Source organism: Elephas maximus, chromosome 15 (assembly GCF_024166365.1).
Source record: "Elephas maximus indicus isolate mEleMax1 chromosome 15, mEleMax1 primary haplotype, whole genome shotgun sequence".
NCBI classification, from domain to species: domain Eukaryota; kingdom Metazoa; phylum Chordata; class Mammalia; order Proboscidea; family Elephantidae; genus Elephas; species Elephas maximus.
The window spans coordinates 68012404-68037922 of NC_064833.1; the positions used below are offsets into that span (position 1 = coordinate 68012404).

General features: G+C 42.1%; 2 protein-coding genes and 1 pseudogene across 10 annotated transcripts in view; 1 reads left to right on the forward strand and 2 right to left on the reverse strand.

Moving 5' to 3' along the window:
• The window catches only part of LY96 (lymphocyte antigen 96), a 96983-nt gene that overhangs the window by 40748 nt on the left and 30716 nt on the right, over positions 1 to 25519 (reverse strand). Inside the window, exons 1-2 of one of the 6 annotated variants that reach the window (XM_049853701.1) lie at positions 24010 to 24096; positions 21025 to 21270 (exon numbers count right to left, since the gene is read on the reverse strand). The exons of 3 other annotated variants lie outside the window; for them this stretch is intronic. In XM_049853701.1, coding sequence (XP_049709658.1) covers positions 21025 to 21127 — 103 coding nt within the window. In that variant the 5' untranslated portion in view covers positions 21128 to 21270; positions 24010 to 24096. Of the gene's footprint in view, positions 1 to 21024; positions 21271 to 24009; positions 24221 to 25519 lie in introns of those variants that run through there. 2 more of the 6 variants (XM_049853696.1, XM_049853699.1) reach the window with 2 other exon arrangements.
• LOC126058544 (transmembrane protein 70, mitochondrial-like) lies at positions 1121 to 10115 on the reverse strand (annotated as a pseudogene).
• Positions 13431 to 25519, forward strand: part of ELOC (elongin C) — a 90447-nt gene continuing 78358 nt past the window's right edge. For 2 of the 4 annotated variants that reach the window (XM_049853715.1, XM_049853707.1), the window contains exon 1: positions 14402 to 14550. The gene's annotated coding sequence lies outside the window, so the exon portion shown is untranslated. Of the gene's footprint in view, positions 14278 to 14401; positions 14551 to 25519 lie in introns of those variants that run through there. The other 2 variants (XM_049853718.1, XM_049853710.1) reach the window with 2 other exon arrangements.

The window sequence follows — 25519 nt, forward strand, 5'->3', positions numbered from 1 at the left end:
ATCTTTCACAAGAATAAACTTTCCGTTTACAATTAGAGGTGCAAAGCTTAAAATCCAAGTGCTTGGCAAAGTTCGAATAGAAATTACTGTTTTATAAAGGTACTGTCCATCTATTTAGTACAAACGACTTTTCTACTCTGATAGGGAACACCAAGAAGAGGGCAAATAGAGGGACAAATGGGACCACTGACACTACTTAGATCACCATTTCCCCTAACCACACGTTCAATTGCACGTGAACATTCTTACTATTCAGACAGAGCCCCTACAGTGCTGTATTAAAAATCATGTTTTCTTGCCTAGCTTCCTCTTCCACAGTGCTGTATTGAAAAATTCTGTTTCCTTTGTTAGGCTTGTCCCTTCCCCCCTGCTTTGCATTTGAATCCTGCTTTTCCTTGGAGGTAATTTGTAAACCCTGTTGCACCAACATTTTTTTTGGTGTTGTTGAACTCACATAGTAAGATTAAGACTGTTGCTGATTTAACTTGTATGATGTCCCTACTTGTAAACCCCTTTAAAAGTAACTTGCCTGCCCACCCTTGGCCAGCAGTCTTGGCAGCAGCTGCTCCAACTGACTCTTTTTTCTTATACAACAAAATAAAGGTACCTTTCCTGTTCTCCTACCTCAAGGTCTTGTTTATTGGCCAATACGAGTCATGTCACGCAAGAACCTGGAGTTTCCACCTGGTAACACTATGGGCAACCGTGCCAGAGGAATTAGGCAAAAACTTGTATTGTGAACCAAAGCAGACAGATTAATATTACTTCCCGTAATTTGTAAATTAAAAAAAATGTTTTTTAATGTGGGAAAAGATAGTATCTATAGTTAGAAAAAATCCAAACACTAAGAAAAAGCTAACTCTCCAGTTTACTTCTGACTTACGATCCCCTGGCTTAGAGGCAACCACGCTTACTATATACAGCGTTTATAAAATTATCCAGGTATACACCAGCATGTACATACATATTCATGTACTTTTTTAAAAAGAAATAGAATAACGTATGCTTTGCTTTTCAAATACAGCCTATTTTATTGTAAACGATCATCATTCACTGAAAATTAATTCTAAGGTCTGTTTGATACAGTTTCCAAGTGTTTTAGCAATCAGACACTGACAGATACAAAAGTAATGGCAATTTTATTATTGTACATTGAAAGATAAATCACAGGTAAGCACAGACATACAAATGATAGACTCACTTCTCATCTCTTAGCTGTTCCTTTTCACTAGCTTCTTCCATACCGAAAGTGAACGGGTTTGTCATAACCCATTAGATGGTTATAGTCTTCAGGGTTTGGAAAGAGCGCTGGATTAACAAATAATGATTTTGTTTTAGCATAAAATGTGGTAAACGCATCTGTGCTGTTTAAAATCTTTACATCATTCCGGTGAAACTCTGTACTTGTTTCTGACAGCACAAAATTATAAGTAATGGCTTTATAAGTGTCTGTTGTGGCCTCATGATACAACCGGATGACGTAGACGCTTGTAATCAAGTAAGACAGCACTGGAATGATTGCTGCAAGACCTATGATGCCACAACATAAGATTTGCAAAGGCCGACTTCCAAGTACAATATTACTTTGTGTCAAAATATATGACAGAGAAACAACAATGAACGTATTTGTAAAATAAGAGAAACACGTCACACCTAAACGGGAGGAAAAAAAAAAAGAAGGAGGTTAATACTTTTACACATTTTATAAGAGAATCAACCTGTTCTACTAGCTTTTCTGCCTTTTTTCTTACTATATTGTCATCAAAAAACAATAAAACCAAAACACATATACAGTTCTTATTACAGGCTGTTTTAGGCACTTCACACTTTTATTCATCAGAAAAAGCCTGATGAGGCATATATGTAATTATCATTACCATCGCACCCATCTAACAGATGAGAAAAATGAGGCACTCATCCAACATCCTAACAAATGACAGAAAGGGGACTCAAGCCCAGGCAACTTGGCTCTAAAGCCCATGACACTGCCCATTACAAAGCACTGCCTCTCTAGGCAGGAAACTGCTTTAGGGTTAAATGGCTCCTAGCTCAGTTCCCCCAATAAAAGATTTTATTCAAAGACCTTTATTAATACCATAAAGATGATTCATCCGCAGACCATCAAATAAAACTTCCTATTAACAAGCACTTCCACATATCTAACATACAATAATCAAACATGGGAACTTTATCAGGCTAAGTGCCAAGGACTGAAACAACAAATCCCCACAAAAATACCACCAGTGGCTAAAAAATATATGGGAAAAGTATTCGGTGTCTCTAGCAAGGAACAACACTCAATTTAAAATTAGAAAGATTAAAAATAAATGAATTAAAATTTAATTTTCCTTAGTTTTAACTTACAATTTTAACATGATCCCCCAAAAAATATATGTATTTTTTTACACAGACAAGTTGAGTATAAAACTTATTTAGAAGAAAAAGCAAAAACAAAAAGAGAGCAACAAGGGGGTAGTTAGCCCTCCCAAATATTAAAACATAACATAAAGCCTTTATTATTAAAACAATATGGTACCATTATACAAATAAAACAGACAGATCAATGGAACAAAATCCAACTGCAATAAACTCAATTGCATATGGAAATTTAGTATGTGATAAAAGTAAAATGTAAAACCAGTGGGGAAAGATAGACTTTTTAATACTTGATGTTGGGACAACTGGGTAGCCATATAGAAAAAGATGAAATTTATTTCATCCATCACACCATAAACTAGAAATATTCCAAATAGCCTAGAGATTTAAATGTAAAAAGCGAGATCACAGAGCTACCAGAAGAAAATATTCATGAAGTCCTTTACAATCTGGGAGTGGAAACTTTTCAATTTATGATTCAAAATACAGAAGCAATTACATAGAAAGGCTGATAAATCTGACATTAAAAATATGCACAAAGACATCATAAAGTAAAAAGACAAATGAGAAACTAGAAAAAAAATTGGCAACTCCTATCACAAAAGGTTCATATCCCAAATATATAAAACGTTTCTAGAATATGAGAGAAAAAGACTAACCACTCTTTTAAGAAAAAAAAAAATGAAACCCACAGCCGTCGAATGGATTCCAACTCATAGCAACCCTATAGGACAGAAGAGAACTGCCCGATGGAGTTTCCAAGAAGTGCCTGGTGGATTCGAACTGCTGACCTCTCGGTTAGCAGCCGTAGCACTTAACTACTACGCCACCAGTGTTTCCAAACCACTCTATACATATTCACGAACATATGACAGCTATGAGCAGATAGTTCATAGAAATAGAAATGCACACGGCCCTTAAAGAGATGAAATAATGCTAAACCTCCTTTATAAAAAGCGTTAAGAGTAAAACTACAATAAGTGTTGTAGGTTGATTTGTATCCCCCAAAAGGATAGGTTCGATTGAGTCCTAGCCCTGGTTTATCAGTGAATTTGACAGTATTTGGAAATAGCATATTTGCAGATGTAATTAAGTTCACAAGAGGTCATACTGGCATAGGGTGGCCCTAATTTGAGATGACTGGTGTTCTTCTAAGGAAGAGACAACAGGATGGAGACACAGAAAGGGAAGACAGCCATGTACAAATGGAGGCAGAGATTGGAGTTAGGAGGGAAAAGCCAAGGAATGCATGGGCTACCAGAAGCTGGAAGAAACAAGGAAGGATCTTCCCCTTGAGCCTTCAGAGCGAGCATGGCCCTGCTAATATACTGAATTCTGACTTCTAGTCTCCAGAATTATGAGAGACTAGAAATTTCTGTTGTTTTTAGCCACCCACGTTGTGGTACTTTGTTATGGCAGCTGTATGAAAATCATAGTTAGGTACTGTTTTTCACACAAATTGGCAAAAACTCAGAAGTCTGATAACATATTCTGTTGGTGAGATTATGGCAAAGCAGACAGTAACAGAAAATACTATAACTGCTAAGGAGGAAAAATTTGGCTACATCTAGCAAAACTACATCTGTATTTATGCTCTAACCCCAGCAATCCTACCTCTAAGAATCTATATCAAAGATACGCAGGTAAAAATATGAAATGACGTATGGGTGAAAATATTCATTACAGCACTACTCCTACTGAAAACTACCCAGATGGCCATCGATTAAGGACTAGATGAATAAATTATGGCAGGTGTACACAATGGAATACTGTGAAGCTGTTAAAAGGGACAAGAAAGAGCTTTCTGTATTGTTATGGAGTCATCTCCAGAGTATGATGTTAAGTGAAAAGTGAAGGTGCAGAGCAGTGTATATAGTATGTTACCATTTACCTAAGAAAGAGCAGTAAGGAATAAACACATTCTCTCTCATATTCTCTCTCTCACACACACACATCCCAAAATAAAAACAGTAATCCATAGAAACATAAGGTAGAGGGTAAGCGAAGGAGAAGGAACTTTATTAAAACTGATTTTTTTAAAAAATCAACCATTATTCTGCCTTTCTTATAAAACTCATATCCTGGAGTACCAAATAGTCGATGAGTGTTTTTTGTTTTTTTTTTTTTTAATAGAATTCCAGCTACAAAATGGAGAAGGAATGAGAGAAAATCACCATCTTGCAACCCTTTATGAAATAATGCACCTAGACAATGATCATCAATTGTTTAAACATTAGGTGAGAGGCTGATGGGTCAGGCCGACAATACCTGAAACCATGAGCAATTATGCAACCTGATGTGATGCACAGGAAGTACAACACACCATCCATGGACGATTCCTGCCCCAAAACTAGAATTACGCCCTTTGGCTCAGTAATCCCACTTCTGAGACTTTATCCTTAAAAAAAAAAAAAAAAAGTAACCATTTGTAGGTTAAAAGTTATTTATCATAATGTTTCTTATAATACTCAAATGCTAGGAATAGCTTAAATGTCCAACAATAGGGTAAATGATTAAATTTTAACATTTATATGCTGGAGTATTATATAACAATCAACAATGATGTGTAAAAAAACATTTTGAAAACACTGGGAAATACTTTTGATACAATGCTGAAAGGAAAAAGATCAATATACAGATTTATATGCTCAAAAAAAAAATGCAGAGAAAAAGAACTAGAAAGAAATAAGCCAAAGTATCTACCTCTGCATGGTAGAATTATGGACAATTTTTTTCCTGCCTATTTATACTTTTCTATTGTTTTTTAATCAAAAACCACATACTACTTTGCTAATTGGGCAGAAAAACATTTTAAGGTGTAATCTTATTCAACCAGGATAATAAATTATTTTAAGTAAATGCTGCACTAGAGTATATTTGAATACACTCAAATTAATAGAAAATGGCTAACATATGTGGTACCATTGGGGAATCAAAAAAGCTTCCAGGTTTAAGGTTTAATTCTCTACCTTGCATCAGTAATTTCAAAATATTTCCTTCCTTCCTCCCACAGGCAGTTGCTATGACACTGGAACTCATGGGTTACAATGAGGATCAAGTTGTCTCCTGTATAAAAAGCTGGAACTCCTCAGCCCTTCCATACTCCATCTTTTTTTCCCATTACTCTTGTTACCTTGTAGCGAGTTGAACTGTGTCCTCCCCAAAACTCGTACCTACCCCGAACCTCTGAATGTGGCCTTATTTGGAAACAGTGTCTTTGCAGATGCAATTAAGGTAAGGATGGAGATGAGATCATACTGGATTAGGGTGGGCCCTAAATCCAATGAGAGCCTTTATAAATAGAGACAAGGACACACAGAGACAGAGACAAAGGCCAGTGAACTCGGAGGCAGAGATTGGAATGATGCAGCTACAAGCCAAGAAACACCAAGAACTGCCAGAGCACCAGAAGCTGGGAGAAGAAAGGGAGGATTCTCCCCCAGGACCTTCAAAGGGAGCATGGCCTTTCGGCTACTAGCCTCCACAACTGTGAAAGAATCCATTTTTGCTGTTTTAAGCCACCAAATTTACGGTACTTTGTTACGGCAGCTCTTGGAAAATAATACGCACATATACTTTCATTTTGCCTAGAGCTACGTGCTATTTTCTAAACACATATTCTGGGCTTTCCCACCTTTTCATCTTTGCTCATGCTACTTCTGTGCCTGGGATGGCCTTCTTTCACATCTCTTCATGTTTAAATTCCACTCATCTTAAAACGATGAAATGCCATCCTGATGAAGACCTTTCTGTACTATCTCTTTCTTTCTTTAATCTGAAAATAATATGTCTTTTCTGAAATCAAATCCACTTTCTAATATTATAAATGATTTATTACGATTATTTTGATGTATTCATCTCATCTTTCCAACCAGACTCTAAGATCCTGAAGGGCAAGATCTGAAGGGCTTTATCTCTGAATAACATCTCTCCCCCAAAGCCCCTGGCACAATGCACAGCACTTATCAGGTAATTATTTGTTGTTGAATTAACAACGGCTATCAACTAAAAGGCCCTTCAATTGTCTTTAGGACCCATTTGATAGTTTAGAGAACTTTCAAGACTGATACCTCTATCTTAATGTCTCTCCCTCAGCTCTACATAGAAAAAGTGTAGGATAATCCCTGATATAGAATGATTTTCTACTAATTATAATATTGAAAGAATTCAAACATTAAATTCCTCTACAAATTACAATTATAGAATTTTGAATACCATGGACAGTTATACTCTTCCACAAATATTACATACTACCCATATCAAAATTACATGTACTCTTTTATATTTATATGCTTCTTCTGTCCAGATGAAGTCAAGTAAGAACAAGAAATAAATTGATTTAAGCCTTCCTTATATTTGAAGGAATGGTCTGTGTTCAGGTGGAAGGGTGCTTTGGGGGTCACCGTTAAAACACGTCTCAGTGGCATAAATCCAGGTAACCCAGGCCTGATACGGGACACCAAGTTCAACAGTCTGCTCGTATATTGTCTTCTGAAGAAATTTCTAAGCACCCAAAATCGGTTATTCCAATAACTCTACTCACTGGTGATTACAATGAGTCTTTATTCTTTAAGAACTTCTCAATTCGCTAAAATTGTACTTTAAACATACCTATTTAAACTTGAGAATTTACAGGCTTCCAGAGTAAATTTTAGATGATTGGTTAACATCAGCATCATCAAAAACACAAATGCAAACGTGGGTGCTGAAACCTTATGGCCATACTTGATTATAAAACAATCCTCCGTGTTTCAGGTTACTGTTTTTTTTAGATTATAAAAAGGAAACACAACCTCAGGGAACTTAACAAATCACATACCTCCCTAAGTTCTTCCGACCTTCCTTACTAAATTATTCCTTACCAAATACTAAATTGGAAACCCTGGTGGTGTAGCGGTTAGGGGCTACAGCTGCTAACCAAAAAGTCGGCAGTTCAAAACCACCAGGCGCTCCTTAGAAACCCTGTGGGGCAATTCTACTCTGTCCTATAGGGTCACTATGAGTCGGAATCAACTCCATGGCAATGGGCTTTTTTTTTTTTTTTAATACTAAATTACAATCTAAAAAAGTGCTTTAACTCGGAGATATTTAATATGCTATCTTTCTTTTCCATGATCTAACTCGATACCACCTGGAAAACCCACTAAAATGTTGAAAATTCTAAGATTACCTTAAAAATACATAAAACATATTTTGTTTAATTACAAAAATACTCCGCGCTCATTTTATTCCTCTACCCTACTTCCCAAAGATAACGACTCTTAAGAGGTGGTTTCTGTCCATTTTTTTCCTTTGCATATTCAAACATTACTGAAATATACAATTTTTTGGTTTTGTTTTGCTGTTCAACATTTCGACAGAGAGGTGACCACAGTATGGAAACTCATGGAAAATTTATGTGATCTTTGTGAATCCCCAACCATAAGCTCACAAAGTTATAACGAAGCCTTCAGAAATCTTTTTAAACCTCCAAAAAATGCAAAGGTCTCAATCTCTACATCTTACTAACAGGTACCAAGAATAAGAAATTATAATCTAATTTTTCCAGTGCCTTGTAATTGTTGTCGCTAAGCCTCATAATTAAGACAGGTTAAAAGTGGTTTTTGTTTTTTTTAAATAATACACTAATAGGTAACGTATGCTAAGTATATTTTTTACAATTAAAAGAAAAGTAGATACCCCTACTCCTGATTACTCACCAAATACTGCTCGGGCCTGATGCCCAGTGTAAATCAGCCTTCCATCTTCTGATTTTTCAAGTTGTGCATGTAAGCATCGAACGCATCCTTCCCAACAGACAGGTTTCTATTGAAACAGACACCGTTATAATGTGAGTACACAAGTAATTTGCATTTGAGACCAACCATAAAAATTTAAAAAAAAAATTTTTTTTTTTTTAAGGGAGAGTAGAAAACAGCTTGTCATATGAGGTGACACAGTTAATTCTCCCAAATAATCTATCCAAAACCCATAACCGTAGAGTCAGTTCTGACTCACTGGGATCCCATAGGGCTTCTGAGGCTGTAAATCTCTACAGGAGACTGCCACATCTTTATCCCACAGAGCCGCTGTGGTTTGGAACCACTGACCTTTCAGTTAGCAGTAGATCACTTAACCACTGCGTCATCAGGCCTCTTTAACTAATCTACCAAAACCCAAAACCAAACCCAGTGCTGCCAAGTCCATTCTGACTCATAGCGACCCTACAGCGAACGAAACAAATCACGGTGGCTAAGAGAACGGTTTTTCTCAATTCCAGCCACAAGTAGAAATGTGCTGAGTTGGAGTTTGAAGACCTAGGTTTGAATCCCAACTCTTCAGCTTTTTAGATCTAGTGTAATCTTAAATAATTTAATACTTTAAATAGTTCCCTCTATTCTGCTGTTAAATGAGGACACTGCTCTCATAGGATTGTTTTAAAGACTTAAATGCATTATCTTTTCAAAATAAAATAAAAATAAAAGAACACTCTGCAGAGTATTATTTACTTAAAGTCCAGACAATTTTCAATACTTCTAAAATAAATATATCATAACTAGTACTAAAAAAAAAGAAGAGCAACAAAAATTTCCCTATAGATCTTGTAAATACTTTACACCTTATTTCTCTTAATCGTTTACAAAAAAATCTTACTTGAGATCTCTTATCAAATTTCGCAAAGAGTTCCCAGAAAGTCAGAAAACGAATTTCACAGGGCACACTTCGAAATGTAAATGGCTTGATTAATTCCTTTATGCTGAAATTTAATTGCATTCCAATTTCATTTTATGCATTTCTTTCAACGTTCGATCAGGTTTGCCAATCCTGACATTTTACAGGGCAGGATCAGGAGATAATTTCTTCAAATTAAAGTGGATGGGTTAACGTTCACATCCCTTCCTTCCCAGAGGACAAAACCCAAAACAAATCAAACCCACTACGACCGCAGAGGAGAAACGATTCCTAAAAATAGACCCATCTAATAAAAAATATAATGGACTAAAAGTCTGTCTCCAGGTTCTACATGCAATTTCTTTGCAAATTAACCCTTCCCAACTTCTGCTCAAGGGTAGAAAAGGGGAATAAACCCGGCCATCATGAGCCCGCACTATTTGGAATCCACTGGGAAAGTCACCACGTTCCCACGTGCACTTCTAGACTCTAGACTCGCTGGCGCTGTGATCCCCGGAGTTGTTCAGACCTGTTCCCGGGGCCGAGGCCTGGTACTTCTGCGAGCAGGCAGAGTTGCTTCTGCACTGCGGCCATGGGGCAGGCGGGGGCAGAGACCGTAGGTTGCAGACAGCGGCGGGGTGTTCCCTCAGACTCGACGCTACGCCCCCCCGAGCCCACCCCCACCCCCGAGCCCACCCCCACCCCCGAGCCCACCCCCACCCCACGCCCGCCAAAAACACCACCCCGCCCCCGCCCCCACCCCCACCCCCACCCCGGCGCGCTCGCCCTCCGACCGCCAACCTGCGCTGGCGCCGGAAGCCCTGCGCGCCCGCAGCGAACCGGCGCCAAGGGACCGCTGCAGGACGCCACCCATAAAGCAGCCGCCTTGGGGTCTCGGAACGCAGCAGACGCCCACGGCGCCGCCCTCTTCCCAGCGAGCCGCAGACCAGTCGCCCACCGGCCACCCAATTGCAGAAGTAGCATCCCGCTCGTGAGAAGAGACCCCGGCGGCCGAGCAGCTGGAGCCCAGCCCTCCCCGCACCGCGCCCTGCGCTAGCCGCGCACGCCCCGCCCCCAGAGGCCCGCTAGGCGGGACTGGCGGCACGCGCGTGCGCAGGATATGTGGCCTTCCTGCAACCTTCCGTCTCCAAGTGCTGTCCCTGAAGGCTGAGAACGGGGCCGTCATGCAGTCACCCGAGAGCCTGAAAATGTCCAGACTACACGTGGCTCCCCTTCTCCGAGAATTTATTGCCCTTCGACCGTCCTACGAGGTCGCTATGAGTCGAAAATCAACTCGATGGTACCTAACAACAATAACTTGACATTGTATTGGGGACAAAGCCTTGACGCCAGGGTTAAATCATTCACTATTGTGGATGTCATTTTCTAGGCCCCTAAAAATCGTTTCCTTTGCGGAAAATGATTCTAGCCTTTTGGCACATAAAAAAAATCCATTGCCTTCGAGTCAATTCTGAGTAGAACTGCCCCACAGGGTTTCCAAGGAGCGCCTGGTGGATTCAAACTGCCAACCTTTTAGTTAGCAGCCATAGCACTTAACCACTATGCCACCAGGGTTTCCAAGCCTATTGGCACAGAAGGTGTAATACTTTTTTATGATACAATTTCAACAAAAACGCATGGCGAGTTATCCCATCGTCGGGTTGGTATAAGGAGGCCTGCTGGTGCCGTGGTTAAGCCTTCCGCTAACTAAATGATTTGTGTGCAACCTACCAGTGGCTCCACAGGAGAAAGATGTGGCAATCTCCAACTATCTGCTTCCGGAAAGATTACAGCCTCAGAAACTCTATGGGGCAGTTCTACTTTATCCTATAGGGTCAACAGATATCAGCATGACTCCACCTCGAGGGGTTGGGTTGGGTTGGGTTTGGGCTTGTAGAAAACAAATGGAAGTTGTTCATGTAATGTTGGTAACTCATAAACTCATTGCTGACTCCTAGAGACCCTATAGGACAGAGTAGAACTGCCCCCATAGGGTTTCCAAGGAGCAGCTGGTGGATTTGAACTGCCGGCGTTTTGGTTAGCAGCCAAGCTCTTAATCACTGGGCCACCAGGGCTTCATAATGTTGGTATCTGTTATCCAATCTGTCTTTGAGAATCATTCTTCAGTACACACGTTTGTTCATTTACTTCTTAAAGAGGTATTCAGCGCCTAATGCCAAGCACTATTCTCGGAGCTCAGCTGCTAACCAAATAGTTGGCAGTTTGAATCTACCAGCCGCTCCTCGGAAACGCTATGAGGCAGTTCTACTCTGTTCTACAGGGTAGCTATAGTCGGAATTGACTCGTCAGCAACCGGTTTGGTTTTTTTGGTTTTGGTATTCTAGGAGCAGAGGATACAAAGATGCTAGAAAAAAACTGGGAATCCACAGTGCTCGTTTTGTAATGGAGGAAATAAACCTAAAGGTAGAACATGATGCTGTAGTATATTTAAGATATACAAAATGCTACAGAAGTCTAAAGAGGGCATGATTAATTTGGCCACTAATGATGAAAAGATGTTACATTCAACTGAGTCTTGAAGGATAAGCATCCAAGTAGTGGGGACACACTTTTGTTTACTACTACTTCAGAGCTATGACTGTTTTTGACTTGGCACGTTATTTGTATAAGAGAGGAACACATTTATATCCTAACACAATTCCCTTGATAATGCCCAAATACTGTCTACTTTTTTCTGGATAAAATGAAATTACTTCTTTATAAATGGCTTTATTTTCTTGGAGTTATTTTCTACTTACATTTTTAAAACTTTTGTTTTTAAAAACTTGTGGCAATTCCCTGTGGATGGACTGCTGAAGCCATTTCAAATTCAGAAACATTTTACTTGCCTGTGATATTAATGATCTTGTTCAATAATTTCTGCATTCTGTTGAATCACCCCTCTTTGGAATAGGCACAGATATGGATCTCTTCCAATTAGCTGCCCGCGTAGCTGTCTTCCATTTCTTGGCATAGACAAGCGAGCTATTCCAGCACTGCATTCATTTGTTGAAACATCTCAGTTGGTATTCCGTCAATACCTGGAGCCTTGTTTGGTTTTTGTTTTTTTTTTTGCCAATGCCTTCAGTGCACTTTGGACTTCTTTAATACCATCAGTTCTTAAATGGCTATCCTAAAATGGTTGAATGTTGACCAGTTCTTTTGGTACAGTGACTCTATGTATTCCTTCTATCTTCTTTTGATGCTTCCTTGTATCTTGTCCATTAAAAAAACCAAACCTGTTGCCATGGAGCTGATTCCAACTCGTAAATTACCCTATAGGACAGAGCAGAACTGCCCGTGGGGTTTCCAAGGAGTGGCTGGTGGATTGGAACAGCTGACTTTGGTTAGCAGCCAAGCTCCTAACCACTGCACCACCATTTTCCCCATAGGATCCTTTAATATAGCTACTCGAGGCTTGAATTTTTCTTCAGTTCTTTCAGCTTGAGAAATGCGGAGCATGTTCTTCCATTTTGGTTTTCTAACTCCACATCTTTGCATATTTCAATACTTTGTCTTCTCAAGCCACCTTTTGAAATCTTCTGTTCAGCTCTTCTACTTTTCATTTCTTCCATTAACTTTTACTACTCCACGTTCAAGAGCAAGTTTCAGAGTCTCTTCTGACATCCATTTTGGTCTTTTGTTTCTTTCCTGTCTTCTTAATGACCTTTTGCTTTCTTCACGTATGATGTCCTTGATGTCATCCCACAAGTCTTCTGATCTTTGGTCATTAGTGTTCAATGTGTCAAAGCTATTCTTGAGATGTCTCTAAATTCAGGTGAGATATACCCTAGGTCATATTTTGGCTCTTGTAAATTTGTTTTAATGTTCTTCAGCTTCAGCTTAAACTTGCATATGAGCAATTGATGGTCTGTTCTGCAGTCAGCCTCTGGTCTCGTCCTGACTGATGATATTGAGCTTTTCCATCATCTCTTTCCACAGATGTAGTCGATTTGATTCCTGTGTATTACATCCGGCGAGGTCCACCTGTATAGTCGCTGCTTATGTTGTTGAAAAAGGCGTTTGCAATGAAAGACTCGTTGGTCTTGCACAGTTCCACCATGCGATATCAGGGCATTGTTCAGTAACGCAATGAGAAAAAGAGGAAGACAGAAAAGAAGAAAAAGTACTTTCTGAACTAAAAGGAGGAAGGATATGACTGGAAATGTTTCTGTAGCCTTGTCTTCTACACCCCACTGCCTTTCCTCCCACCAAACTGTAACTCTCAGATACCATTACAACCAAGCAACTTTGGTGATGATTTGTGCAAAGGCTTTGAAAGATTAACCCAAGACAGTTTGTTCCCTTTTTGCAATTGATTCTAAAAAAGCCATACATGTCATCTGCCACATCAACTAAAAACGCCTTTCAGACAAAAGTCATTTATTCCACAAACACTTGTTTGTCTGTATGATTTTGCCTTTGTTGATATGTTACAGTGCCTAATTGAACAACTTGTAATGGCGTTTGGGCCTTACATTCCCTTCGTGCCACAGTCCCCGAACACAGCAAAGGATGAACTTTATTTAGCTGTTTCAGCCTTTCTGGAAAGGCGCCTGAGTTTAACCACAAGAAAGCAAGTAAAAAGGAGGAAGGCAGGGTGAAGGCAGAGGAGGCTTGGAGTGAAAAAGATGACCCCAGAACTGAGTAGTGGTGGCAGTCGCCTGGACTTCTGTGAGTGAGCTCCGAATGGAGAACTGAGCCACTCCGGAGTTGGGAAGGAAGGGCCCCCACTGCGGGCGTGGAGGGCGTGGTTAGTTGTCAGTAAACACTTAACAGTACCGGGAAGAGAGGAAATGAGGCCAGGTGTTTGCGCGAGCAGTTCTGATGTTCTTGCACATCACTGCAACTTTTCACAAAGGACAGAGGCCACTTCATAAAGAGCACGATCTTCTTAGGATACAAACCGCACTTTTCAATTTTCCTCTGAAGACAGCTCCCCCATCTCCAGACGACCCACAAACCAGAGGCAGGGACGACCTCTAAAACCCCCGAAATCTTAACAGGGACGTGAGAAACGACAAGTCCCAGGATGCAGTGACGTCTCGAGCCAAACGCCCACACTACCGTCCGGTGAAACTACATGTCCCAGAATGCTGTGTTGCCTCAGGCCCCGAGCGCCTCCTCAATAAGGATGCTGTTTCTTCAGAAATCCGAGCCGGATCGGCGCTGCATGCCGGGACTCAGAAGACCCAGAATCGTATTGGCTGAGATTTGGCAGTGAATGCCATTCCCCTAGGCTTGTTTGAGGTGATGTGGGGGGAAGGGCAGGGACGCTGGGCACTTCCGCCAGACGGAAGCCAGCTACAGACTCACTGCCTCCCGCCTTAAAAACCAGGTACTAATCTCCCGCCCGTTGGCACAAGCGACTGTGCACTGGCGGAAGTAATTCCTCCAGCTGCCCCGGAACCCACGGCGGTAGGCTGCTGGGGTGGGGGGGCGGCCCTGGAATAGGGGCTGTGGCGGTGCGCGGGGGCCCGGCTGCGGTGGCTGCGGTGGCTACGTTGGCTACGGGACTGGCGAGTGAGTCTTGGGCTGGAATGGAAACGATGCTCCGGGACCACGTGGAGGAGGAGGGTGACTTGTACGGGACGCACTATCAACCCCACTTCCCACCCCTTCCCATTTGGGCGGGGAAGAAACGGAAGCTCTTAACCTCCCCAGGCCTTCCCAGCTCCTAGTTTGGGGGAGGGGAGAAGAGGGCGGCGGGACCTTTCCTGGCGCCTTTCGGTGGGCTTGGAAAGGGATGGAAGGAGGGGCTGTGGCCGACGAGACTGGCCCTTCTCTGGACTGAGCGCAGGGAGGGTGGAGTTAGGAGCACGGCAGCCCAGTCGCTTTCCCATTTTGCATTCCCGTGTGCACTCAGATTCCTTCTTTTCTTGGAATCACTCCCTGGTCCCAGAGAAGGGCCCTAGCTCCTTCCAGCTGAGGGATCACGAGAAGTTTACCTTCTGGGCAACTCGTTCCTTAGAAGCCAGGATGGTACGACTACATCTCACATGCTTTGGACATGTTATCAGGAGGGATCAGTCCCCGGAGAAGGATATCATGCTGGTAAAGTAGAAAGTTATCAAAAAAGAGGAAGACCCTCAACAAGATGGATTGACACAGTGGCTGCAACAATGGTCTCAAGCATAACGATTGTGAAGACGGCACGGAATCAGGCAGTGTTCCATTCTCTTCTACAAGCGGTTGCTATGAGTCGGAACCGACTTGATCACTTCATAGTTTATGACCAAAAAAAGTGGGAGGGGGGAGAATAAAAACAAAAACCTTAAATGTCCAAAAGTAATTAAATAAACAAGTTACGGCACACCTATTTATTGAAGTAATATGCAGTCATTAAGAAAGAATTTTTCAGATTTGTCCAGAGGACTAATGGACCACAACTACCACAGCCTCCACCAACCTGAGCCTGGAAGAACTAGATGGTGCCTGGCTACCACCACGGACTGCTCTGACGGGGATCACGATAGAGGGTCCCAGGCAGGGCTGGAGAAAATTTAGAACAAAATTCTAACTCACAAAAGAAGACCAGGCTTACGGGTCTGACAGAGACTGGAGAAAGCCTGAGAGTATGGCACCTGCACACCCTTTTAACTCAGTACTGAAGTGACTCCTGAGGTTCACCCTTCAACCAAAGATTAGACAGGCCTATAAAACAAACAATAATACATGTAGTTCAACCATGTATACGAAAATAAATGGGCACACCAGCCCAGGGGCAAGGACAAGAAGGTAGGAGAGGACAGGAAAACTGGATGAATGGAAATGGGGAACCCAGTGTCAAGAAGGGAGGGTGTTGACATGAAGCAGGGTTGGCAACCAATGTTATACAACAGCATGTGGATGAGTTGTTTAATGAGAAACTGATTTGCTCTGAGAACTTTCACCTAAAACACAATTAACAAAAAAAAGAGAGAATAATTTTAGGATATTTAGTTACACAGATGTTCACGGTGTATTATTAAGTTTTTAAAAGCTGGTCACCCAACCCAAAAACATCCAGTGCCGACGAGTTGATTCCAGCTAATGGCGACCCTATAGGACAGAGTAGAACTGCCTAATAGAGTTTCCAAGGAGTGCCTGGTGGATTTGAACTGCCAACCTTTTGGCTAGCAGCTGTAGCACTTAACCACTACGCCACCCACCCAGAGGCACCTCTGAAAAAAGACCTCACAATCTGCTTCCAAAAGATCACAGCCTTGAAAACCCTACGGAGCAGTTCGACTTTGCACACGTGGGGTTGCTATAAGTTGGAATTGACTCAATGACGACTCATTTGGTTTGGTTTTTTATGGGTGGCCAGTGTTGGGCCAGGCACCAGAATAAATCATGCTGGTGTAGGGATAGGGAGTAGGGAATAGAAGTATAAGACTTGGGCCTTGCGTTAGGAAGCCTGTGATTTTTCTGGGTAGACAAGAACAACACACATAAAATAATTAGACGTAAGATCCAAAACAGTATATGACAATGTACGGCATGTAATTTTAAGTAACATCGTTCATTTGCAGGGGGTAGGGAGCTCATGGAAAATAGTTTTATTACTTTGAAGCTATCATGAATACAGTAAGGTTCTAGTTTTGTTTTATTAAATACAGAAGATGGTGACCAGGTTCTGCAAATGCACAGAACAATAGCCTCCAATTTCTCCTGCAGTCACAAAGATCATCATCGCTAATCCATCATGGCACTTTTTCCCACTGAGCTCAGCCTTGGAATCCTTCTTAACCCAACATTGAAGGCAACTGCAGATGGCACTGGAAATAACACCACTGCCACACTGAGTATGGGCAGTGAATGCTGCCGGATGTCAAGAGGGGAAAAGATGAGCGTTGGCTAGAGTTGAACCATCATAACACCGCATTAATTATAACACCTCTTTAATGGAGTTTTCTTCACATAAATATGTAATTCCTTCTGACAGGAACATCCTTGCCTTCATCAGTTTGGAAACTCCTCCTCCTTCAAAATGTGTTCAACGGAGACATGGTCTCGGGAACATCTAGCTCAACTGGCGTAATATAGTTTATAAAGGAAATGTTCTACATCCTAACTTGGTGAGTAGCTTCTGGGGTCTTAAAAGCTTGTGAGCGGCCATGAAGACACTCCACTGGTCTCACCCTGCCTGGAGCAAGAGAGAATGAAGAAAACCAAAGACACAAGGGAAAGATTAGCCCAAAGGACTAATGGACTACAGCTACCACAGCCTCCACCAGACTGAGTTCAGCACAACTAGATGATGCCCAGCTGCCACCACCGACTGCTCTAACACGGATCCCAATAGAGGGTCCCAGACAGAGCTGGAGGAGAATGTAGAACAAAATCCTAACTCACAAAATTGAGAAGACCAGACTTACTGGTCTGACAGAGACTAGAGAAATTCTGAGAGTATGGTCCCTGGACTGCCTTTTAACTCAGTACTGAAGTCACTACTGAGGTTCACCCTTCAGCCAAAGATGAGACAGGCCCATAGAACAAATCAAGACTAAATGGGTAGACCAGCTCAGGCGCAGGGACAAGAAGGCAGGAGGGGACAGGAAAGCTGGTAACAGAGAACCCAAGGTCGAGAAAGGGAGAGTATTGACATGTCAGGGGAGTGGCAACCAATGTCACAAAACAATATGTGTATTAATTGTTTTATGAGAAACTAATTTGCTCTGTAACCTTCGTCTAAAATACAAAAGAAAAAAAAAATGTGTTCAAATATCATCAGCTCTGGTAGGCCTTCCCTGAATCCTTCACAACTCCCCATCCCCACAGTCACAAACACGCTATCGTTCATAGTACTTGTTCATTCTTTATTATAATAAATCTTTATTTATAAATCTTTATTATAGTTGTTTTCAAGTCTGTCTTTTTCATAAGAATATAACATGCCTCCAGGGCAGGAAGCATGTCTTATTAATTCTTTCACAGTACTGGGCACAAGGTGGATAATTAAAGTGGGTTCATTCATTTGCATCTGGTATCTGTTGTTGTTAGCTGCCATGGAGTCTGCCCCTGACTCGTGGCAACCCGAATCACAACAGGATCAGACGGTTATGATCCATGGGGTTTACACAGACTAGTTTTTTTGGAAGTAGATCACCAGGCCTTTCTTCCCAGTCCGTCTTATACTGAAAGCTCTACTGACCTGTTCAGCATCATAGCAATGCACAAGCCTCCACTGACAGACGGGTATTGGCTGACCATGAGATGCACTGGCCAGGAATTGAACCCAGGTCACCTGCATGGAAGGCGAGAATTCTACCACTGAACCACCACTGCCCCCAATCTGGCATTTACTAGGTGCCTTTAAACTTTGTTTTAGGCACTAGAGAAACAATAAGCAAGACAGTCGTGGGACCTACCCTTGAGAAATATACTCTCTAGTGAGGAAATAAACTAGGATAATGGGATAAAGCATGAGTGTGTGATGGGGAGGGAGGAGCAGGGAGAAGGTAGAGACAGTTCACCTGTTACTCGGTAAGTGAGTGAGGGGGGAAAAAACAGGCTTGAAGATGTTGGGGGAAGAGCATTTAAATCAGAAAAACTAGTCGTAGGTGCAAAGGCTCAGAGGTGAGAATGACTTTGATGTGTTCAAGAAAAAAAAAATGCCAGTGGGAATGGAAAATAATGAGTTGGGGGAGAATCACAGGTACCAGACAGGTAAGCAGGTGGGCAGGTAGTCAGGGCCATAGCATGAGGGGCATGGAGGCCTTGGTATAAAGTTGGGGTTTTTCCCTACTAGCAGTGAAAAGCCACTGGAGGGTTTTAAGCATAGGGGGCCACACTATCTGATTTATGTACATTTTGAAAAGACCACTCTGGCCTCTCTGCGGAGTACACATTGTATGGAGTCAAGAATTGAAGCAGAGAGAGGCAATTCAAGAGGCTGTTGCAGAAACCAGGAGCCCTGGTGGCACAGTGATCAAGAGTTCAGCAGCTAACGGAAAGGTTGGCAGTTTGAATCCATCAGCTGCTCCTTGAAAACCCTATGGGGCAGTTCTACTCTGTCCTATAGGGTCATTATGTGTCAGAATTGACTCAACAGCAACGGGTTTGGTTTGGTTTTGCAGAAACCAGAGGAGAGATTAAGGTATGATCAATAACAGACATAGATGGATTCTATCAACAACACTCTGGAGATAATGAAAACAGGAATTACTGATAATTGGATGTAGGGGGCTGAGGAAAAGAGATCATTAAAGGAGATGGGGCCTGGCTTGGGGCCTGAGAAATTAGGTGGAAGATGAGATGGAAAAGACTGAGGCAGGAATAGGCTTGAAAAGGTATAGATCAAGAGTTCAAGCTCAAGATGGCTATTAGACCCCTCCACGGCCACAGAGAGCTTGTACAATAAATGAATGAATCCTAGCAATTTGTAGTTATGCCTCCTGCTCCACATATATAAAACGAAAGCTAGAGTTTCTGAGGGTACGGACTGTATCTTACTAAACCTTCGCATTCTCAGCATTCCTTAGCATAATGATTAAACATAATGTCCATTCAATAAAAACTTGTTAAACTGAGTTAAATTGAACAGACTTGACCATGCTCCATGATGCAGAGAGAACTTTTGACCGGCCTCCAAGGGTTTGCAAGAAACAGAAGGAAGGGTAAGGATGTTTCAGGTTAGAGGAAATATAAGTACAATAGAGAGGCGGGTAAAGAGGCTGGCCTGCTTGTAGTGGAGGGACATGCCACATCCTAAGATAAACAGGCACAGGAGGGAAGACTAAGGGCAGTGGTGGTTCAGTGGTAGAATTCTTGCCTTCCTTGCGGGAGATCCGGGTTCAATTCCAGCCCGTGCACCTCAAGCACAGCTACCACTCGTCTTATCGGTGGAGGCCTGTGTGTTGCTATGATGCTGAACAGGCTTCAGCGGAGCTTTCAGACTAATACAGAGGAGGAGAAAAAGGCCCGGCGATCTACTTGTGAAAATCAGTCAGTGATAACCCTAGCGATAGCAGCAGTCCAGCCCCTTTGTGCATGAAACCACCATGACTTGAGGACAGCTAACACCAATAAAAGGGATGACCATGCTGATACCTCACATCCAGTCTATCAGCAAATCCTGTCAGCTCCGTGTCCACCATAGTTCCAGAATTTACTCCTTCTTATCACCTCCATCACTATCACTCTGGTCCAAGCCACCATGATCTCTCACCCGGATTACTGCAATAGCCTCCCAAGAAGTCTCCCGCTTCCACTCTTGCCACCTTACAGATTATTATCAACACAGGGACCAGACCAAGCTTCGCCCACAGCAAAAGACGAGTCCTCACCCTGACCTGCAAGGCCCTCATGCCCTTCTCCATTGCTTCTATGACCTCATCTTCTCCTGACCTCTCCTCACTCACTCCACTGCAGGCACCCTGGCCTCCTTGCTATTCTTCCAACACGCCAGAGATGTTCCTGCCTAAGGCCTTTTGGGCTTACTTTTTCCTATGCTCCTTCCCCCCGATTATCATCAGCACGACTCACTTCCTCAACCATTCCTGGTCCTCGCAAATGTTTCCTTCTTGGTGAAACCTTCCCAGACCATCCTAATTCAAAATGCAACCACCATCTCCTCCATCTCTGGACTTGTATGCCCTCCTCTTCTTTATTTTTCTCTCAGTCTTTACCAACATCTGACATGCTGAATATTTTGCTATTATGTAATATTATACAAACTTCACAAGGACATGGACTTTTGTTTTTGTTGTTCACTGTTGTATCCTCCGTGCCTAGAATAGGCAAATACTAGGTGTTCAGTAAATATTGGTTTACATAATTAATCCATTAGTTCCTGGGGTTTATGGGCTATCTACGGAAAAAAAAAAAAAAATCAAAACTGAGTCTGCCTACTCTGGAATGCCGCAAGGCACTGTAGACTGACTCACACACCCACATTTTCAGCCTTTTCAAAGTTGGGGAATCAAAACAGCCAAGTCTTGCCGTTTCTGTACATGCCCAGTAGCTTGGCCAAATGGAAATTTACCTCTCCTTTTTAATGGAAATCATCCTCACCCTCAGGATTGAGTAAGGGGTTGCTGTTGTGCTTCCCACGCTGGGTGCCTTTCGGCTGGGCCAGACGGTATTCTCCAAGGTGCAGAAGCAGTGATACGGCCATGGGGATGGCAGCGAGCAGAGGTTTGCTGCAGCCAGGTATTCCATCTGCTCCCGCCGTCCCCAGCTCAGCGAGGCAGCAGCAAAGAACCACCAGGATTTCTCCGCGTCAGACAGAAAATGTAAGATTCTCCTCCAGAAAATCAACTCAAAAGACAAATCGAGTTACGGTTACTAAAGGATTAAAAAAAAAAAACAAAAAAAAACAAAACCCGTTGCTGTTGAGTCAATTCCGACTCATAGCGACCCTATAGGACAGAGCAGAACTGCCCCATAGAGTTTCCAAGAGGCGCCTGCCGGATTCGAACTGCCGACTCTTTGATTAGCAGCCGTAGCACTTAACCACTATGCCACCAGGGTTCCCAAAGGATTCAAAGCTAAGTAATAATATGAAGTATTATGTCAAGAAAGGCCAAACGAACAGTGTAGCACCAAGCAAGTGGTCTAATCAACACATGGTAGGTAAGGGCTAAAGAAGGAGAGAGAACCGTAGCCTGTCTGGACTGAAGGGTCTTTCTCAAAAAGGAGGACTATAAGCTTATCTTGTTGGATGGAAAGGTCCCTGGGTGGCGCACACAGTTGCCCTCAACTATTGACATAAAGGTTGGAAGTCTGAACCCACCCAGTGGTGCCCTGGAAGAAAGGCCTCCTGATCTGCTTTCGGTAAAGACTAAAGCCAAAAAAAAAAAAAGCACCCTATCAAGCAGTTCTACTCTGTAACACATGGGGTCACCATGAGCTAGGAGCAACTTGCCGGCAACAGGTTTGGTTTGGTTTTTGTCTGAGAGATAGACAAATTGAGAGGGAATTTAGCGCAAGCCACAAAGAAAACTACAGGTGTGGAATTGGTCACACACCTAAGCCTTGTTCTCACACCCATGTAATTACACTAATCCCCCAGAAGTAACTTTTTACCAGTATTTCCCAGAGTGTGTTCTGTAGGAGAGGCAACACACCACATATACACACAAAAATTTAATAAATTGGAATTTTGGGGGGTTAATAGATTTCTCTGGAGCCCTAGTTAAGTGGTTAAGAGCTGGGCTGCTAACCAAAAGTTGGCAGTTCAAATCCACCAGCTGCTCCTTGGAAACCCAATGGGGAAGTTCTACTCTGTCCTATAGGGCCTCTACAAGTCAGAATCACTCCACGGCAACAGTTTTGTGTGTGTGTGTGTCTGTGTGTCTGTGTGTGTCTGTGTGAATAAGTCTCTTTATTGCAGAATTTTTCAGAACTCAAGAGTACATTTGTAAATCTATCCCAAATACTTAGGCCATGGATCCTTTTTTCCCAAGAGTATCAAATAACTAGTATTTTGAGAAGCATCAGTTTAAACCTTCCTGGTATTGCTAGTGGATAGAAAAGGCCAGCCAACCCATGGAGAGCAACTCAGTGGAAATTACCCAACTAAAACAATGGTCAGGCCCTGAAACTGTACCTTCAGACCAGCCAAAATCTGATGCTGACAAGGGGGAAAACAGTGATACAAACAGTTAAAAGCTAGGTATGGCTAATTAAAAAAAAAAAAAAAAAAAAGCCACTATTTGTTGTTTCTGTATGTCCTGTGCTAAAACTTCACCTCCCTCCAATCATTACAAAGGCAGTTCTAAAATCATTTTCATTTTACAGCTAAGAAAGCTGAGGCATAAAGAGACACTTTGCTCAAGGTCACACAGCCATTAGATCACACATCAGCTTACATCTGATACACAGGTAAATTAGTAACAGACATCTTATGTTGATTTAAGAAAAAAAAAAACCTGTTGCCGTCGAGTCAGTTCTGACTCATAATAACCCTATAGAACAGAGTAGAACTGTCCCACAGGGTTTCCAAGGAGAGGCTGGTGGATTTGAACTGTTGACCTTTTGGTTAGCAGCCAAGCTCTTAACCACTGCATCGCTATACAGGAAACCAAATATTAACCATAAAAAGCCTGACCCAAACTGCAAAAGCCTGCCAGAAACTGCTCTACAGCAATGTAAATTTGTCTTATCCTGCTAGAAAACGATAATCGTCAAACCCTTACCTCCTAATTTAAATCTCAGAAAGCCTCATGACTGCAGGTGGGTACCAAACCCAGTGCTGTCGAATCGATTCCGACTCATGGTGACCCTATAGGACAGAGTAGAACTGCCCCCTAGAGTTTCCAAGGAGTGCCTGGCGGATTCGAACCGCTAACCCTTTGGGTAGCAGCCGTAGCACTTAACAACTACGCCACCAGAGGGCCTAATTACTAACAGCAGGCCAGAAGTAAATTGATGTCAGTTGACCCCAATAAAAGTGGGAAGGCAGAGTTTATGAAAACACATTAACATTAGCCAATAGTTGCTATTCTATATATCTCTTTATAAGCCTCTTTGTGCCTAGCTTCTTCGAACCATTTCCTTTTTCTAGAATCAAAATGGTCTCCCTATAATGCATATAGAATAACTGTTCAGAATAAGCCTGATGTTCAAATTTGAGGGAGTTTTGATTATTTTTAACATATCCAATTAGGAATATAACTCCAAGAGTCCTAAAAAAAAATCGCAGCCCGGAGCAGAAACCAATCCCAGGAGGTGGCTAGGATTTGATTTTATTTACTCAAAAGGAAGAACCAATAAGTCTTGGGGCTTGGGCAAAAACTCAGAAGCAGGCAGTTCTACTGAAACTAGGAAAAATCCGAAACCGGGCTGAAGGTAGAGCTAGCTAACCACAGGAAACAACAGAAGCATTTGAAGGTCAACACAACACAGTTTAGAGACAGTTACCAACCATGACTTTTCCTGTCAGCAGCAGCTGGAACGCGCGGTTGTTTCCTGTGTCTGGCCAACAGCAAACTCCGGTTCCTGTGAAAACTCACCGTTGAAATAGCTGAAACCATTTGTTGCTGCTGGTTTACTTACCACAGTAGGTGTACCAAACACTTAAATCGGAGGAGTTGCAGACCCAACGTTGCTCCCCGGGTTCGGGAAAGATGGAAGAAAAGAGGGTGGAAAAAAGCACAAATGGGAACATGACTGAATTATCTCCAAAACTTTAAAAGTGAAAGGAAGATTGGTAACTAATCATCAGACTCTTCTCTTGCTGTAAGCGGAGAAGATTTAGTCATCAGTCATGTGATTTCTGAGTTCCTATTTGACCATTTCCTCTTTTTGTGTGTGTGCACATGTGTGTTTTAATTATTTGAGCACTTCCTGTGGTGGAAGAAATGAAAGCTTATTAGAATTTGCTCTTTTTGAACACTTGATGCAAATGAAAGTGACTGGAGCTTTAAAACAAAACAAAACATTTCCCAGTCAACAGTAACAAAACCAGTCCTAGGTCTCCTGTAGAGTCTCAACGGTGCTCCTTTTCCAATTGCAATACTATTCTCTCCAAGAATTCTTTATACAACAACTTCTCACGGTCCAGAAACCTGGATCTAGAGAGCTGAACTGAACAGTCTCATGCAAACTATTTCTGCTCAGCAACAGGTTTAGCCACAGGGCAGGGTAAGGCTGGATAAGACCCCAGACATGGGACACTTGCTGTAGTGTGCTCTGAGGGTGTGGAATTTATCAGTCGTCTGCCCCTATAGGGTCACTACGAGTCGGAATCGGAATCCGCTTGACGGCTGCCCCTACCAGCTTTAAGAATGTACTCATCTACAGCAAATACAGCCCAAGGCAATGTTTTGAGTCCTCATAATGGCCATTATTTTGTATGCAATATGCATTTCATTTCAAACCTTTCACTCCATTTTAGAAAAGTAGCTGATCCTTTATATGCTTTGCTACTTGAAATTCCTTTATAGGATATAGTTTTGAGGTTAAAAAAATTAGTAGCCAAAAATGGCATAACTCTATATCTAGTTGGGGCCTAAAAATCGAAAGTTAAGAGGAAATTAATCATATGATGGTAAAAGGTACAGATCTGTGCCAGCCACTCTTCCATTTCTAAAAAAGGCAAAAACCTAGAATGTAGTCTCAAAATATCATTGCCAACTAAAAGGAACCAGGACTCCTTGGGGAAACAGCTGATTCCATGTCTGGGGCAGAATATGTATAAGATGAGCCTAGAACATTTTATCATATTAGATAGCCAATTCGAAGAGGGCCCCATTGACCAAAGATGGGTGTATCAGTTTCCTATTGCTGCTGTAACAAACTTAGTGGCTTAGTACAATGCAAATATATTCTCTTATCAAGTCCCCGAGAGCCAAAATACGACCTTTAGTATATCCCACCTGAATTTAGACGTCAACTCAAGAATAGATTTGACGCATTGAACACTAATGACCGAAGACCAAACAAGAAATGACATCAAGGATATCAGACGTGAAGAAAGCAAGAGGTAATTGAAAAGAAAGAAAAGACCAAGACGGGTGTCAGAGGAGACTCTGAAACTTGCTCTCGAACGTTGAGCAGCTAAAGC